Source organism: Cupressus sempervirens, chromosome 10 (assembly GCF_028749045.1).
Source record: "Cupressus sempervirens isolate cs-2001-9-10 chromosome 10, ASM2874904v1, whole genome shotgun sequence".
Classification (NCBI taxonomy): Eukaryota; Viridiplantae; Streptophyta; class Pinopsida; order Cupressales; family Cupressaceae; genus Cupressus; species Cupressus sempervirens.
In genome coordinates, this window is record NC_143127.1 from 83,955,570 (window position 1) to 83,973,485 (window position 17,916).

Below are 17,916 nucleotides of genomic sequence, written 5' to 3' on the forward strand. Positions count from 1 at the left end.
TTTCATGTAGCGAAGGCCTTTCATGATTACCGTAGTAGAAACCTTCTGCTAAAATAAATGGCTGGTCTCAATAATGAAAGACGTTTACAAGAGAGACATCGTATGAAACACATGCAGTCTCTTGTTGTGATCACTTGCTTCAATCTGCATAAACGGACAAGGAAAAAAATACTTAATATTTCTTCAAAGCTTTGTAATTTATGGAGATACAGTATATTCTATATTAGGCACTAGTTTGTGGCAGAAAATAAACAGCTGGCTCATTTTTTTATATTTAGGACTTTTGCATATATCCCCAAATGACAAAAAGACTCTCTTTTGCATATATCCCCAAATGACAAAAAACTATCTCTCACAAATTTAGCCTTTAGGACTTTTGCATATATCCCCAAATGACAAAAAGCTCTCTCACAAATTTAGCCTTCCCTAGTTTGTGGGCATAATTCAGAGAGTACGAATAAATTTGTCACGAAAGAAACAAAGTATCTCTGACTTCCATGAGTTTCCAATCCTCCATTTTACATTAGTAATGAAAATTCCCACAATATCACGAATGAAGAACCGGAATAAAGCTAAATTAGAGCTTAACTCTCACTTAACAATGCATGGCCGACTCTTGCAGAAATTTGTCAATTTCTGTTACCAAGATTGTCTGCTCGCGTTTTACTTCTTTTTCATCTTCAGATTTATATGTCCAAACGCCAGTGTCAGGATTGATGCTTGCCGACATGATGAGGTCGATCATTATCTTGTTGTGGTTATTCACATTGTAGCTCCAATTTTCTGTATGATTAATGTGGAATTGTTCCCGAGTATTATCCACAAAAGCAAATCTTCGACAATCCTGTCATATTTGCAGAATCGATATCAAGCGAGCTCAAAAGTCAAAACATTAGAAACATGGGTAAAAGACATTAGTAGTTAATTTACCTGGTATAAATGATGCAGTTTCCTGATATGGCTCTCTTCCAAAAGACCACAAGATAAAAGTGATCTAAATAGAAGCACAATTTCTGCAGAGGGTTTTCGGAAAGAAAGGTTGTCAATTATACTAGTAATGCACAAAGGACTAAATACTGATTTCACCCAAGCAGGAGGGCAGGGCATCCTTAACAAAGCAACGGCAACATATGCCGCTGGCTTTGGATTTCCACAGGACTCCATTACATGCGAAAGAGGATTTGGAGTTGCTAAAGATAACATCAACTCCTCAAGAACTAGTCTATACCAGTTGCTACTGCGAATTGCTTTCTCTTGTTGGGAATTAAGATACTCGCACCCTAGAAGCCAGTAAATACAAGAAGAAATGTTCTTTGCTAGACAGATGCTGTCATGTAATACGAAACCTTGAAGTACAATTGAAATAGATTGCAGATAATCAGGTGAGCATTTCAGTTCCCTTTTTGCATTATTGCCATCCGTTCTATTCTCTGAAATATGTGAGAACACCTCTGTCAGAGAGTATGAAGCAATAAGTTTTATTATGGAAGAACCAAAATAGAGTAGCTGGCATAAATGCTGAGATGAGATGTTTATTGCGGGAGAAACATTGCTACTGTCAAGTATGTCCGAAGATAAATTTTGACCATTTTGTGCGATGAAGCAATCAATGAACAAAGAATCTTGATTGTGTACATTGTCCTGCATAACATGATGGAAACTGCCCTAAAAGTATTAGATTTTACAAGGTGTCCTTCCTGGTTCAATAATGAACATGACAATTTGTGTGGTGTCTCACGCATATAAAGATAGAGTAAACATGTTTCAGCCTACCTTTTCAGCCAGAAGAAGTGATACACCAGTGCAGATATTAGAATTTGCCCACTGCTCGTTCGCTCATCAAGCTGCGCTAGTGCAGGACCTTTTGCACAAGCATTTTTTATGATACCTTCCACCATTGAACCCAAATGATTATTCAAAACTATAGCTCTTGAAGATTCCACAAGAAAGCCTTCTTCATGTTTAGACTTTTGCAATATCAGAGAAAGGAGACTGAAAAGAATTACACTTTCATGATTGGCAGAATTCTTGTCTTTTAACTTGCCTATAAGTATATGATTCACCTGAGAGAAATAAGCACATCAGTATTTTTGACATTCAGATTCACCTGAAAGAAATGAGCACAATTGCACATTTTGCACACATTTCTCAGTCTGCTTATTCCAGCTGCCCATATTTGTATGTTATATTCATTGATAAGAGGAATTATATATTGAATAAGTTCTGTATTATGTTAATGAGATCAAATAGATCTACCTGGTTAGCAATTGCAAGCCACGATTCCTCTGCCATCAGAGCTTCAAATCTTGCGTAGAACAGTGTGTGGAAAACTAGCATTGTTACAGAGGTCACCGTTTCTGAAGAAATTGTGGCAAAGTAAGATCGATGAAGGGCCTCTAAAAGGTCATTTGCACAGAACCAATTTGAGGCCTCTGGGAACACACTAATTATATTCATTAAAACATATAAAACTGCTCTAAGATCATCTTCTAGATGCCTATCTATCATCTCGTTGAGCAATAAAACAAGCACATCTGTACCACAGCCTTCTTCTACCAACTCTGCTAGCACAGCAATATCAAAGTGGGGATAGTCACTGTTTGGGATCTCCAAAGTTTCATCTCTTTGAAATTCTAAATCAACGCCCTTTCCAGCACTGTAGAAACTTTTGCACCAGCCGAGTATCAGTGACATCAGAAAGTCTCTAACCTCATATTGCTTGAAAAACCATCGAAGGACTACCTTAGGTATCTTGGAGGATAAGATATTGCACTGACAGTTTGCTATAACTCTTAGAAGCATCTTCTCAGCTTCAATACTATATGATAGAGGATAGTTCATGTGTGCATCTCTAATTAGCGCATAAAGGTCCAGTATTTGTATTAAGGTTGCATGGTTGGTGGCTGCGCACAAAAAGTTGGTTACATTTACAAGGATGCACTGCTCCAATGAAGCTAAAACTTGGCTGTCTTCTGCAATTCTGCAAATATACAATACAAAACCAGATAATACATGTAGTTAATTTCAGATTCAGATTAGTACAATGGAATGGGATTACTGGGCCTACAATAGATGCACATCCTGTTGGCAGATGATTTCTTGAACAAAGTGAGAACCCTGCCCACTGTTGGTCGTGCACACAGGACAGTTCCCACAATCTACCAGAGAAAGGAAACTTTATTTCTATTGTGCTCACTAATCAGTGTTACATGTTCCTTTTATTCTAAACAGATTTTGTCTTATATTTTCAACAAGGAGCAATAATTTTTCAAGAAATATCAGTTATTACCTGTCTCCATATAGAAGACTTGTATGCAAGATTGAAATTATAGCAGATTGACTGCAAAGAAGCTCTGAGCTGTAGGAGCTTATTTGCCCAAGTAAAAAGAGTAAGTCAACAGGATCCAAGGGTAAGTTGCAGGAAGCCTCTTGAACAGCCTCCCCCATACCATTTCCAGCCAGCTTCTCAATAAGCAAGCTGAGAATAAGGAAAATATCATTTCTCATATCATCAAATGGAAAACGGGCTAAGCATTCAAAGGAGAAACTGAACCATTTTGAAATAACCATTTTTTCTGCTAATTTTTTGGTTTCATTGAGAGAAGTGTCTTTAAGGACAAAATAAAATGTTTGGAGAAGTGCATGAGATGTTTCTTCATTTGCGGTCATTCTGCTAACTGATGGCAACAGGTAAATTTCACATATATTGACAAGGTTTGCCTTGATTTCACTGGCAGGCACTTCTCTGTTGCTTGTATCTAGTGTGAATATAAAGGCTTCTTTAAAGAAATGGAGGGAACTCAACATCTTTTCATCATGTTTACTATCACAAGCAGATGAAATCGCATTCTTTAAGACAGCAGGAATTGAACTCTCAGCTAAGCCTTTGATAGCATGACATGAAGTCGTCTTCAGTAAAGCTATGAAGGCTGCGCACACTGCGTTGAAAGCCTCCGGAGACAAACCAACATCACCAATACCATGTTGATTTAGCATTTTAATTAAAATTAATAGGAGGTCCTCGGCTTGACCTGCAGAAACAATGCCTGGAGAGGTTGACAACCAGGCTGAAATCAAAATAAGTGTGTCGGTTTGAACAGGATGAAGAGCTATTCCTGCAACATGTCCAAGAACTTTGATGATTGTAGAAAATCCTACTGTAAATCGCCGTGTAAATGCCTGCTCTGTTGTCGATAATAAGCTTAGGATACGGATGCACCATATAACAAGGGACTCCTTGTTTTCTGTTAAATTTTGAAGTTATCAAACTTAACCTGAATTTGAAAAGCATTTGGACATTAAAAAATAAATAAATCAATGAGTTTGCTTTATCAAAATTGTACCAGATACTCGTAAAGTCTCAAAAATATAGTCTGAGATTCCTTCTTCAATGAGAATACTCAGCTCTTTTGTGGTGTCTAGACCCTCAATCTGAAAGGTATAATAATATATTAACTCTAGAGCACTGATCTGAACTTGGACATCTGAGGATAGCAATGGCCCTTTGACAGCTTCTGCAAACATTCTGATAAAAGATCCATCAATAAGGCTTCCATGACGCTTTGTTGTTTCTGCAACACTATCTGTCTCCATGGAGCTATCTTTCTCTTCGTTATAGTTTGCAAAGGAGATGTGGAAGACTTCTTGCCTGGCCATAATTATTAAGACAGCTATATACGAAGAAAGGTTAGTTTCAAGAATATCAAGTAAAATGGTCAGGACTATAAAGGGTACTCAGAATAGTGCTGGGCGACATAGTTCACTGGTGAGCTTGGTGGAGACATGTCACCCACCAGTGTTCCACTGCAGCTTTGCTCTGACCCATTAGAATGACACTAATTAAAAGTATGTAGATTCCAAGTGACTTTGGTAGAATGGAAAATCCTTTATGTGTCACATAAGTTCATATATTAATCCTGAATGTGTCACTTAAGCCCTAAAGAAAATTTGTGTGTCGTTCATCCCTTCCAGAGGCATGTTTCATGAAATTACCTAGAGAAAATAACTATAAGGGAGAGAGTAGTGCTCAAACCTAAACAATTTGTTCGTAGTTCATCACTTTCAGTTTTCAACAAAACTTCAATGGCAAGATGTGTCAAATTTGGACAAAATGGAAGTAATTCCTTCAATCCATCTTCAAGATACAATAGCTTATATAGCACGAACAGTATCTCACCACGTATCTCATCACTGTCATAAGCAAAAGGTTAAATGAAAAACGATCACATTTTAGGTTAAAGAAAATAACAGGAAACAGAAATAAATCAAAGCCAGAAGCAATAGAACGGACATTAAATTTACTCTAGCACAGAAATTTTCTCACCCTGGAAGGTGCAGTCCAGATACCAGGTTTGACATGAAAACTTTCTGATTTCTAAGAGAATTCGGCACCGCATTACAGCTATTACAGTGCAGCTCCAACAGAAGACCCAAACAATGCAGCTGTTTCGAGCAAAGATTCCGAGAATTTTTCAAGGAAAAAAATAAATTTTAATGAAGGACTATTACCTTAAAACAAGACTAATAAGAATCAATTGTTCAAGTGGCACCGTTGAATTTGTGTTCAAACTTAAATTATATTTGAACGCATATTTGTTCTGATATTCAAGAGGAGCATCTTAAGAGATGAGTGATAAATATTATTTATCACTATTTTTCAGTTCGGTTTTCAAACAAAATGCTTTGTTCAGTCCAAAATATATGAAGAAAAACGGAAAGCATTATCCAATCATTTTTTAAAAACTGAACAAGGAATCCTTTAAAAGATTTAACTTAAATTTCGGAGAAACAAATCATTTGTTTAAGAGAACACAAATAAGGAAAATGTAAATTGTTGTTAAATTTGTAACAAATCCGTTGAATTTCGGCACAAATCCGGTCAATGACCCCTAAAAACACAAGAAAGTACGAATATTATTGTCCATATTATTTCACCACAAACTACTCTGTTTAGCATATATTTTAAAGGAAAGAGCCACATATTTTGCACAAAAATTTACTAAATTTCACCATAGAGATATAAATTTAAGCAAGAAGAGGTGTATGGTTAAATTTCTTAATCAGATCGTTAAATTCCCATTGAAGTAACCTTAATGTGAGAGAAAAATTGAAGCAAGAAACATGTCTTATTATTTTTTGATAGAGGAATCCGAAGGAACGAGCAAAGTCTCGAATCCAAGGACAGAAGTTTACAGGGACAGTGAAATAAGATGTTAATTTTTTACAAAAATGCTGTAAATTCGATAAAAGTCTAAAATGACGAGTGATAGTACCTCTTTCAGTTCAGTTACAATTTTATTTTAAATACAAAAGTCACCAAAATTTTCTCAAAGAAGAAAACTCGATAAAATATATTCGTAAGATAAGAAAAGAAACAGCAGACAAAATAATTTACCGCGCAAGTAAGGGTTGGAGTCCAGGTGAGAGCAGAGGAAGCCAAGTGCTGAAGCAGATGATGTATAAAATCTTGGACGAGAACATTACCGCCATTGTCGTCCATAGTTGAATCCGTAACTGCGATTGTGCAAAGCTTCGTGATGACAATTGTTATGTCGTTGGCAAGGGTTTGATCAGAGGCGGAGCATACGGCAAGGGATAATGGGGACACAAGAAAATGGCGGTGGTTCTCGAAGAGGGCATTTTTGAAGAAGGCGTCTTCGAGAGCGCGGGAGATCTGAGAGAGAGCGTATGCTCTGTGTACCGTGAGAGCTGATGTTGAGTGGGTGAACAAATTGGAGACGCAGAGGAGACAAATGCTGCCACCTCCGCTTGTACGCAGCTGAAGAGATGCCCTGTGCCCTTGGCTGCACTGTTCCCCCATTTCTGCAGTTGAATTTGGCGGTCCAAGGGGAGCAAAGTGCATTGAAAAGCAATATGGCTCCATTCTACTCTGCCGTACCACTCAACTCAGCTCCACGGCAACGATTCCAAGCGAAAGAGCTCAAGCATGAAGGCAACAGAATGCTTCAAGTTTCATAATCATAGTCGATGAGGCTGAGAACATTTGGTGGGAAAATATTTAGCGTCCCTACAATAATAACAGCTGCCGTCTTTTCCTTTCATATGTTTGGTGGTAAAATGTTTGGCATCACTGCATACGCATTAGGTGGTTTTTACTAGTCTATAGTTTTTGTCCTCTTTATACTATTACTATGTTTTTCAAAAATCTGAAAACGTTATCAAATGTTAAATGTTTGTCGATATTATTATTAAAATACATATTTTTCACACTTAAATGTTATTTTTACTATTTTTGTAAGTGGTTTAAACATTTTTAAAAATCTATTGAAATTATTTTATTGCTATGTGAAAGGGAAAGTGGCTTAAATAAAGGACCGGCATTTAATATGGCCTTAGTGGTTGCATTATATTCATTAAACTTATGCCATATATGCATTTTATTGAGCACCCATATATTATATGCATTTTATTGTGCACTGCATTTCATGCCTAAGTTGTGATTAAAACTTATTGTTTTCACGAGTTTAAATTTATCATTTTCAAACTTCATTATAAAATACATTGTTAGATGCAAGTTTTTTAACTACATAATTTCTATTTAATTACTTTTGATGATTTGATTGGGTAAATTGTTTTGAGTCTTATATGCATAGGATCTATTAAATTTTTTTAAAAAAACCTAAAAATGTTACCAAATGTTAAATGTCTATCGATATTATTGAAATACATATTTTTCACACTTAAATGCTATTTTTTGATTGGTTATTATTAGTTTTGCTAGTGGTTTAAACATTTTTTAAAATTCATTAAAATTCTTTTATTGCTATGTGAAAGGAAAATAGCTTAATAAAAGACTGGTATAATATGACCTTAGTGTTGGCATTATGATTATTTTGTCATTAGTGACAACACTTGCTCAGTTTTGTATGCTTACCGAGCATCAAGTGGTTACCTTGTAAACTTAGCAGTTTAGCAGTTTACACCGAGCAGACAGTGGCTACCGAGCAAATACAGACAATGTGAAGTCCAGCAGTGTCTACCAAGCCTCTCAGTATCTACCGTGCTTCACAATGTCTACTGAGCAAATAATTTGTGTCATGAAGATTCAGTGCAAACCGAGCGATGAAAGATTCAGTGTTTACCGAGTAAAGCAAGGTAAACTCAGTATACAGTATCTACCGAGTGACACTACATCTACCGAGTCACCAGTGGTTATCGAGTTCAGAACTACATCGAGTGATTAGTATGGACTGAGCCTTCACTTCTACTAAGTGCATGACGATGTCAAGTAATGCAGTGGATGCCGAGTATTAGAAGGTCACCAAGTCAATTCAGTAAACCCGAGTTATTTACTATTGGGTCGACTTTGTAATGTATTTGTTTACTTGAATTTTGGTCGACCTTGTAATTTTGTAAGATTGAAAGGTATATATGTAAGATGTATGGTAAGATATTTTGAAAAAATGTATGTATGATGCATGGAATGAGAAAGAATTGCGAAGTAAAGTGAAGTATATGCGAAAGACCATCAACAGCAGTTCAAGGTATGCAGCAAGGTCAATTCAGAGACTGAAAAGTTATATCCATCACATGAGGTGATCAGTGCATAACGGATCTTATCAGAAATCAGTTGCAAGCAGATCCACTGTTTCATCCTAACAGGTGAATCAGATTTTTCAAATCCTCTAACAAGGTAGACTTAATAGCCTTTGTACAAATCTCCTAACAAAGTGCATACTTCATTGTATGTTTGCAAATCCTCTAACAATGTGGACCTAGCAGTCCTTTGTGCTCCTAATAGGGTAGATCGCCAAAAGTGGTCAATGTAAGCCTTAACCACCCAACTTTATACTGCAGTATTGAAGTTTTGTGGGTATCATCCCCACCCCAATTTTACTTTCTATTTGGAAGGTTTCTGGGTCACCAAATATTGTGTTCACTTGTGTAATGATTATTTTATGTTTCAGAATTTATACATACAGTAGTATAGATGGATGTGCAGTAAAATAATAATAAAGTGTTAAGGTTACTAATTCATCCCTCCCCTCTTAGTAACCTATCATTCCTTGAATATTTCCAACAATTTGTATCAGAGCTTTGTGGTTCTTAGGATAAAAGTTTAGCAGCTTGAGCAAAGATCTAAGGACAGATGGAGATATTCAGACTTGACAAGGCAATTGAAAATGAAAAGCTAGATCTGGAAATGGCCATGGCTCAACTCAAAGAAGCAAAGGAGCATCTTTCTCAATCCCTGAAGAGAAGGAAGGAACTTGCAAGACAAATGAATGACCATCAGTATGTTGAAGAAAAGATTGAAGACCTTTTACTATCAAGTAGCTCAGATGAAGCTAATGAAGCAATCAAGCAACTCCTAGCAAAGAATGGCTCTTCGCAGGAAGAAGTAAGAAAACTTAAAAGAGAACAAGAAATCCAATCAATCAGGCTATGTGAAGTTTTGGAACAAAGAAACAAGGCAAATGAAGACTTGGAGGCAAGAAATAATCAATCCAATTAGCATGAAGACCTCATTAATCAAATCTCTAGAGCAAATGAAGAAATCAAGATTCTCAAAGCATAGAATGAAAGAATAAGAAGTGATCTAAATAGTCAAAGGGAAATTAATGAAAGAATACACTGAGAGAACTAAGATGTGAAAATAAAATTGTTGAGAAATTAAAGAGTGACCTAAATATTGAAAAGAAAATCAATGAAAGAATGATGAAGTCACAAGAAGACATGAATCAACTGATAGAGAAAAATGAACAGCATCTTCATAAGAAAAATGATAAAGCAGAACTTGGATACAATGAAGAACAAGGTGAATCTTTCAAGCAAGATGCAAAAAGGAATCTAAAACCCTCACGCAATCATTGTGGAAAAATTGGTCACACATCAAACAAATGTTGGAGCAATGGAAAAAGAAAATTTAATAGAAAGTGTTATAACTGTAATCAGCATGGTCACAAAGCCAATGAATGCAAGGAGAAACCAAAATTTGAAGGTAATTGTCCCAAATGCAAGAAGCATGGTCACAAGGCATCTCCATGCAGATCCAAAACATTCAATCCAACAGAACAACTTGTAAAGGCAATATTTGGATGGGACTACAATACCTGGTACATTGGTAAAAATTGTGCAAGGCATCACCTAAGTAAGAAGGACACTACCATAAGGTGTTATACATGCATTGAACTCGGTCATATAGCTAAAAATTGCATGAATATAGGCAGAATTGAAGATGAAAAGAAAGCAAGGGTTGACAACATAAGGAAATAGATGAAGCAACAGTGGATTCCTAAATCCACTAAAGATGCAAGCTCAAATCATGGAAGTGAAGTCACTCAAGAAGCGGGTGACTCCATCCCCTTAAACTAAATTCCTAGGAATAAGTTGGAGATGTACTCACCAAGAAAATCATAAGCAGTTCCAAGAAATGTAAGGAAAGCAAAATGATCCAATCAGTATTGCAGATACATTGGGATCACAGAAAAGTCATCTTTTATGGAGTGCATCAGACTCTACCAAGAAAATTTGTTAAAGATCTTATCGAGCAAGGTTGGGAGTAAAGGAATTTTGTTCGTCTACCGAGTTGATACTCATGTCAAGTTAGGTTAGTGGATGACAGTCTGTCACGCACTATGACAACATGGTACCTAGCATTAATGGTGAACTTTTTATCAAAATGGGCAAAATTCAACTTCATTTTCATCATATTCTCAGAGCTAAAAGATTTCCAAGTGCACTCAAGTGATTTCGAGTGAATTTGCAGAAAAAGAAGTTTGTTTGAACATTTCCATCACTTACCGAGCAACAATGGCTTCCACAAGCACAAGCACCAGCAAGACAAAACATGGATTGAAAATGTTGGTCAAGGGTGCAGAATTGAAAGCACCGAACTTCAAGCTGGTTCCCGCAGTTGCAGAGGCACTAGACCCTAATGGCGCACAATCATAGAAACCACCAAAGGTACTTTTAATCAATGATATTCGAACTCATTTCAAATGTTCTATTCAAGAAATAGGAACCCTAGAAATGGATAGTGCATTAGAAGAAATGTGTATTGATGGATCTCTAAAACCCAAACATAAACATCTGGAGACAAAAGGGTTGACCCACATCTCCCACATGCCAAGAAGCTTCCAAATAAAATGGATTAGATACATCCTTAGCCATGTTCACAATGGTCAGCTATGGTTGGAGCAACCCATTCTGATCACTAAGAAGATGATTCATAAGATTACTGACCTTCCCATACTCAGCAAAGCCAAATCTACAAAAACCCTAGGTCGGGATGAACTTCAAAAGAAAACCCTAGCCGAGTGGGACGGCAGAGGCTTAAAAGTTAGCACAGTTATCGACATTGAACTTAGATATGGAATTCATGTGATAGCTCACAAGATCTACAGTTCAAGCTGATTAAACAGTGTGCCATGTGAGGCCATAGACCTAGCGTTCAAGGTTGTAAAGAAGAATTTGGAGTATGACTTGTCTAACCTAATGTTAAGACAGCTAAACAAAAACATGGACAGTATCAGATCATCCAAGAATAACCCCTATAAATTTGGATCATTGCTGACATGTTTATTCTTCTATGTAAAAAAATTCTTTCCCTCTAAAGGTTCTGTGGTATGGAGAAAGGATGTCACCATTCTTTATCAAATTAATGAGTTTATAGTAGAAATGGGTGTCAATTTTGATAGTATAATGGACAACTATTTTGAGGACTTCAAGGAGAGGATGAACAATAGGTTCAGAATCCCTCCTAAATTTGTTGAAGATTACAAAGATGATGTTTTTTTTATGGTTGACTGTGATAGATTATATATTCAGGCAGTCAGGCCCCGAATTGCATGGGTAAAACCTCTACCTTATGAGGTAAACATTGATGAAACTAGGGATATTATTGAAGCACTGGTAAATGAGCTAGTAGATCCCAAGCAACCAATTTTTGGAACATAAGATGAGGCTAAAGCCAGAATAGAATTGGAAATCAAACTTCCCCAAGCAATCAGTAAAGGTAAGAGAAAGGTCGCCAAGTTGAAAATTGCTACCGAGCCCTTAATGATTACCGAGGGATAAGATGAGGATGAAGAAGAGGAGCAAGAAACAAAAAAGAAAGAGGAAGAATTAGAGGAGGCAGAGCTTGCAAATAAGAAAGGTAGGGTTATCATCACAAAACCCCCAAAGGCCTCCACAGCTGTTTTCACAAGAAGAGGTAAAGGTAAGAATAAGGATGAAGTAGTATTCAACAAGCCCCAACTTACCTTCCTAGAAAGGTTGAAGCAAATGGAAGAGGGAACTAGCATCACAAATTTCAAAGCATTGAAATTTGAAACAAGGACTGATGTAGAGAAAATGCAAATTGAGGAACTAGTACTTAATAAGATGTAAGATGGGAAAATGGAAATACTGCCCAAACCAGATTGCCCCTTAGATCTCCAAAGAGTTGTTGGTAAGATTTCAACCAAGGTGGGAGTCAACCACCCAAATAGCTAAGGACATATATGAACAATCCTTGAAGAATCTTCTACCAAGTCTTACTGAGGTAGAAATAAATGCAGCAATAAAGAACAATGAAGGTAAAATGATGATCATATTTCACACTTGTTTGATTTTAATCAATGACATTGAGCATGTTGTAAGAGATGCAATAAACATGTGGAAGAACATCTATCATCTGCATAAGCCCAATAATGATCCAGTAGTAATCAAGGATGATGATGGCACCAGTAGTGATGAAGGAGATGACAACACTCCAAGTGCTAGTGATGATCAGGCACTAAGGTCTGATGATTAAGAAAAAGGGGAAGAAGCTGAACAGGAAGACAAGGAGGAAGAGGATGAAGCAAATGATCCAATGAAGATTGCAGCACAAGTCATTGCCTCCCTTCCTCACCCTCCACCTAAGATTGCAACATCATCAAGATTGGAGACAGCTTCAACAAGATTGACCACATCAAAAACATCATCCACTCTTGCTTCCCCATAGCTCTGAGAATCATCTATGGAAATAACCATTACTTCATCTACCGAGATGTAGCCTTCTCCATCAGCAACTGAGCAATCAACTATGCCTACCTCCTCTGTTACATGTACAATAAGTTCTACAATTCTTTCTACAATTTTGTCTACTCCGATTGTGAATATTCTAGCTTGTACACTACCTATTTGTACATCATTTTTGGGAAGCACATCAATTTTGGATTCAGCCGGTACTTCTCTCATCTTTCCTCCAGTTGCACCTATTCAAGTATTTTCTGCCAGTCCATCTATGTCAACTATTGTCTCTGATTCCAAATCCAAGGAAGTAAGCACAGAAGTAAAACTGAAAACTCCTCTTAAACTTCTGCTTACTGGAAAAAAATTTGATGAAGATATAGATTTGGATACAGAAATTGTTATTCCAAAGATAGACTTGGACAATGCCTCAGCCAGTGAGATGAGAATGGTTAGTTAGCTTCTAGAGCAGAAGGCAAGGCAGAAGCAATTGAGAGAAGAGAGAGATAGAGAATATACTATAACAAAAAATGCTAAAAATATAATTATTGAAGCTATTGGTGTTAATGTTGATTCATCTCAACACATTTTGTTGCAATTGGAAGAGGCTGTAGATAAGTTCAATGAGGACACCTCTAGGAAAGAGAAACTCATTAAAAAGGCAAAAAATAAGTTTGATAATAAAGTGCTTGAGCACATTGCAATAAAATAGGTTGAATTAACCTCAATTTTGAGTGATCTTGAGCAAGAATTCACAAATGTAACATCACTTTTTGGAAATCTCTATGATGTTACCAAATTCACTAAGGAAATCAAAGAAAATTTGAATAAATTAGATGTGGAAATGAAGGACGACGCTCAAAAGTTGCAGCTTGACCATAGTTCAAGCTCATCCCATCACACAAATGTGAAATTTTTCTCTGAAATGTAGGCAAAGTTACTTAGAGAAGAAGCCAAAATTTGGTCTACAATGATCAACATTCAAAATATGATTCTTCCAGTCATGGATCAAATGCAGAAACACATTTCCTACTTAAAAACATTGATTCATGAAAACAATTTTTCAATAGTAGATCATATGATTGAACTTTTAGTAGAAGTTCAAGTGGCTCTCTCCACCTACAAGATTTTGCAAGATAGTTGGGATAAGACATTGTCTCTTATTCTCAAGGTACACTCAGATTTTCTCTCACATTTTGGTGTCTCAATTTAAATTTATTGTATATACATTCTTTGGCATTATTGTTAAAAAGGTGGAGATGAGATTGTTGGCAGGGGGAGATAAGATTGTTGAATATGAGATGAATAACGAATAAGAAAGACATTGTACAGATAAAAGCTATGCATACCATATGTATGGGATATGTGAGATATGTATATAGCAGATTTACAAAGATCAATTTTGGTTAAGTTTTGATTCATAAGTGTTTTTGTCACTAATGCCAAAGGGGGAGATTGTTGGCACTATGATTATTTTGTCATTAGTGACAACACTTACTCAGTTTTGTATGCTTATCGAGCATCAAGTGGTTACCTTGTAAACTTAGTAGTTCAACAGTTTACACTGAGCAGATAGTGGCTACCAAGCAAATAAAAACAATGTGAAGTCCAACAGTGTCTACCAAGCCTCTCAATATCTACCATGCTTCACAGTGTCTACCGAGCAGATAATTTGTGTCATGAAGATTTAGTGCAAACCAAGCAATGAAAGATTCAGTGTTTACCGAGTAAAGCAAGGTAAACTCAGTATACAGTATCTACCTAGTGACACTACATCTACTGAGTCACTAGTGGTTACCAAGTTCAGAACTACATCGAGTGATTAGTATGGACCGAGCCTTCACTTCTACTGAGTGCATGACAATGCCGAGTAATGCAGTGGACACCGAGTATCAGAAGATCACTGAGTCAGTTTAGTAAACTTGAGTTATTTACTATTGGGCCGACTTTGTAATGTATTTGTTTACTTGAATTTTGGTCGACCTTGTAATTTTGTAAGATTGAAAGATATATATGTAAGATGTATTGTAAGATATTGTAAAAAAATTTATGTATGATGCATGGAATGAGAAGGAATTGCAAAGTAAAGTGAAGTATATGTGAAAGATCATCAACATTAGTTCAAGGTATAAAACAAGGTCAATTCAGAGACTAAAAAGTTATATCCATCACATGAGGTGATCAGTGCATAAGGGATCTTATTAACAATCAGTTGCAAGCATATCCACTGTTTCATCCTAATAGGTGAATCAAATTTTTCAAATCCTCTAAAAAGGTAGACTTAACAGTCTTTGTACAAATCTCCTAATAGAGTGCATACTTCATTGTATGTTTGCAAATCCTCTAACAAGGTGGACCTAGTAGTCCTTTGTGCTCCTAACAGGGCAGATCACCAGAAGTGGTCAATGTAAGCCTTAACCACCCAACTTTATACTACAGTATTGAAGTTTTGTGGGTATCATCCCCACCCCAGTTTTACTTTCTATTTGGAAGGTTTCTGGGTCACCAAATATTGTGTTCACTTGTGTAATGATTGTTTTATGTTTCAGAATTTATGCATGTAGTAGTATAGATGGATGCGTGGTAAAATAATAAAAAAGTATTAAGGTTACTAATTCACCCCTCCCCTCTTAGTAACCTATCATTCCCTGAATATTTCCAACACTTAGTGGTTGCATTATATTCATTAAACTTTGGTCATATATGCAATTTATTGAGCAGTCATATATGCATTTTATTATGTATTACATTTCATGCCTAACTCGTGATTAAAACTTATTGTTTTTACAAGTTTAAATTTATCATTTTCAAACTTAATTATAAAATGCATTGTTAGATGCAAGTTTTTTAACTACCTAATTTCTATTAAATATTTTTTTATGATTTGATTGGGTTAATTGTTTTGAGTCTTATATGCACATGATTGAAGTTAAATACTTTTATTTGTGAGTAAGTTAGTTTAGATATTTAATTTTTTTCATTCAACTAAAATATTTTTAAAAAAATTTATCTATACTTATATTATATACTATTTTAAGAAACACTATTATATATTATTATTAAAATATTTTTATTTTCATATTATAATTTATTTATAATAGTATATATGATATATATGAATAGAATTTAACTATATAAGATTTGTGTTGATTAAAATATTTTATATACTATGATAAATTTATTATTTTAACGTTAGATTTATACTAAAAACTATTAAAACTAAGGCAAGTACCAAGCCATTATATGGCACTTGTTTTATATTTCATACTTGCTTTCTGGAATACTCACAAAGCTTTGGTGTTTTTTGAGGTTGAGTTGGAGATAAGTAAAAGCAGTGTAGTTGTCTTTCTCCATTTTCTCCATTATATTCTATGGCTTATTGTGCCTTATGGCTTTCTTGTCTTTTATATTATTTGTTTTTCTTTTTTGTTCATATCACATTAATATTGGATTTGTATTGTACTGCAATATCCTTATATATTTTTTATAAAGGGTTTGTAATTGTTGCGGGGATCCCATTTTCAAGAACACATCAAAATAGACTTATACAGAGTTCATATTCTTCAAGTAATGAAAACCCCAAGTGAGAGTGCTATGTTATGTACGCCTTAGATAAAAATGGTGTTCAACATTATACTTTAGTAGAGGATGTCTACTTTCATTATGAAATTAATAGTACATAGTTTTTGTCATTGTATGAAAGACTCTAGACATCTTCATTATTTTTCTTTCCGTAATTTTCTATGTTTTGGGCATTTTTTATATTTTTAGTTACTAACTTTTAGTTTGTGTTACCATTCAATGTGAAGCTCCTCCTTGGCCACCTATACATTCTCCTCCTTAGCTAGGTACATATTCTTTGGCATCTCTTTTTAAAGGAAACATTTTCTAAAGATAGGGCTTTGTTTTCATAATGAATATTCTAGTGTTTGGCCCATCTTGTAGTAAATTTCATAATTTCTTTCTGCTATTTGATTAATCTTTTTTTTGCCTTCAAATTTTTAGACTGACTGTTACATGTGATATTTTGAGGGACAAATTGTTGTATTCAAATATCTTTTCTCTAGAAGATCAAAACATGGTTTAATAAGAAAAAAGGTCTGATGGATTAAGCAAGAGTTAAGTAAGATTCATGGTCACGAATGAAGTTTTTCCACATACTACATCAACTTTGGTTGCATGCCCTAGGAGAAAAATGCCTCAAGAATCTAGACACAAAGATGAAGATGAGAATGGAAGTGATGGAAAGTTGATTAAAAATGAAAGCCCTTATTCTTAGGTCTAGTTTGAACAATTCATCTTTCCACCTAGTCATCATAAAGGCCTTCTGATTAAGAAATAAATTGAAGAAGTTATTGAAAGAAATGATGCAACGGTTGAGAGTTTTTCGAAAATATTTGAGTTTGGAAGATGTGAAAATAGATGATCTTGCTAGCCAAATTGCAGTCTAGTGAAGCATTTAAATAATGGAGAAGATATTTTCAAAGGCGTAAAGATTCTTTTAGTTCTCATAGAGTATTATGATACGGAGCTCATTTGAAACTCTCCATCAAGGTATAGAAAATGTTAGAGGCACTGATTTTTTTCGACAAAGTTAGATACATGTCTCTAAACAAATAAGTTTCTTGTAGCCGTATAGTCCAAGTGTTCTAACATAATGTAGAAAAATCTCTATAGACTCCATGAAAGACATTGAGTAAACATTTTTTAGTAACCCCATTAGAACCAAATACCTCCATAGTGCTAATCATTTTCTTGTGGATTTCAAAACTAATTTAAACACTAAAGGAGGTAAGTATTAAACGTCTATAAAAATCCATATTTTTAAGGCTCAAATTGTTGTCTATGAAATGTATCTTCTTATGATGTGGCATTTTTTGCACAAGAAGAGGAATTTGTGAGACTGGGAATGATGATACTTGCATATTATTTTCAAGTTGTGAAGAACTATAATATTGT

General features: G+C 35.4%; 1 protein-coding gene across 2 annotated transcripts; it reads right to left on the reverse strand.

The window, feature by feature from the left end:
- Positions 1 to 350: 350 nt before the first annotated feature.
- PRD1 (putative recombination initiation defect 1) lies at positions 351 to 7,034 on the reverse strand. 2 transcript variants are annotated; one of them, XR_016357127.1, is made up of 9 exons: positions 6,395 to 7,034; positions 5,324 to 5,442; positions 5,033 to 5,190; positions 4,344 to 4,670; positions 3,290 to 4,244; positions 2,257 to 2,980; positions 1,774 to 2,063; positions 931 to 1,641; positions 351 to 844 (listed from the first exon to the last, which is right to left on the reverse strand). XR_016357127.1 is itself a non-coding variant. In XM_089804923.1 (9 exons), the coding sequence occupies exons 1-9, from the start codon at positions 6,881 to 6,883 to the stop codon at positions 596 to 598; spliced, it is 4,041 nt and encodes a 1,346-aa protein (XP_089661049.1). In that variant the 5' UTR covers positions 6,884 to 7,034; the 3' UTR covers positions 351 to 595. The 2 variants fall into 2 exon arrangements, 1 of the variants encoding a protein (XP_089661049.1); XM_089804923.1 differs by having other exon boundaries at positions 931 to 1,660.
- Positions 7,035 to 17,916: the final 10,882 nt, after the last annotated feature.

Excerpts from the sequence above, each read along its gene's own strand:
- PRD1 (XM_089804923.1), bottom strand. The coding sequence starts at position 6,883 with ATGGAGCCATATTGCTTTTCAATGCACTTTGCTCCCCTTGGACCGCCA. Across the intron at positions 4,245-4,343 it reads TGAGACTTTACGAGTATCTG|AAAACAAGGAGTCCCTTGTT; the intron begins GTACAATTTTGA and ends AAAATTTAACAG. Across the intron at positions 1,661-1,773 it reads CACTTCTTCTGGCTGAAAAG|TTTCCATCATGTTATGCAGG; the intron begins GTAGGCTGAAAC and ends CTTTTAGGGCAG.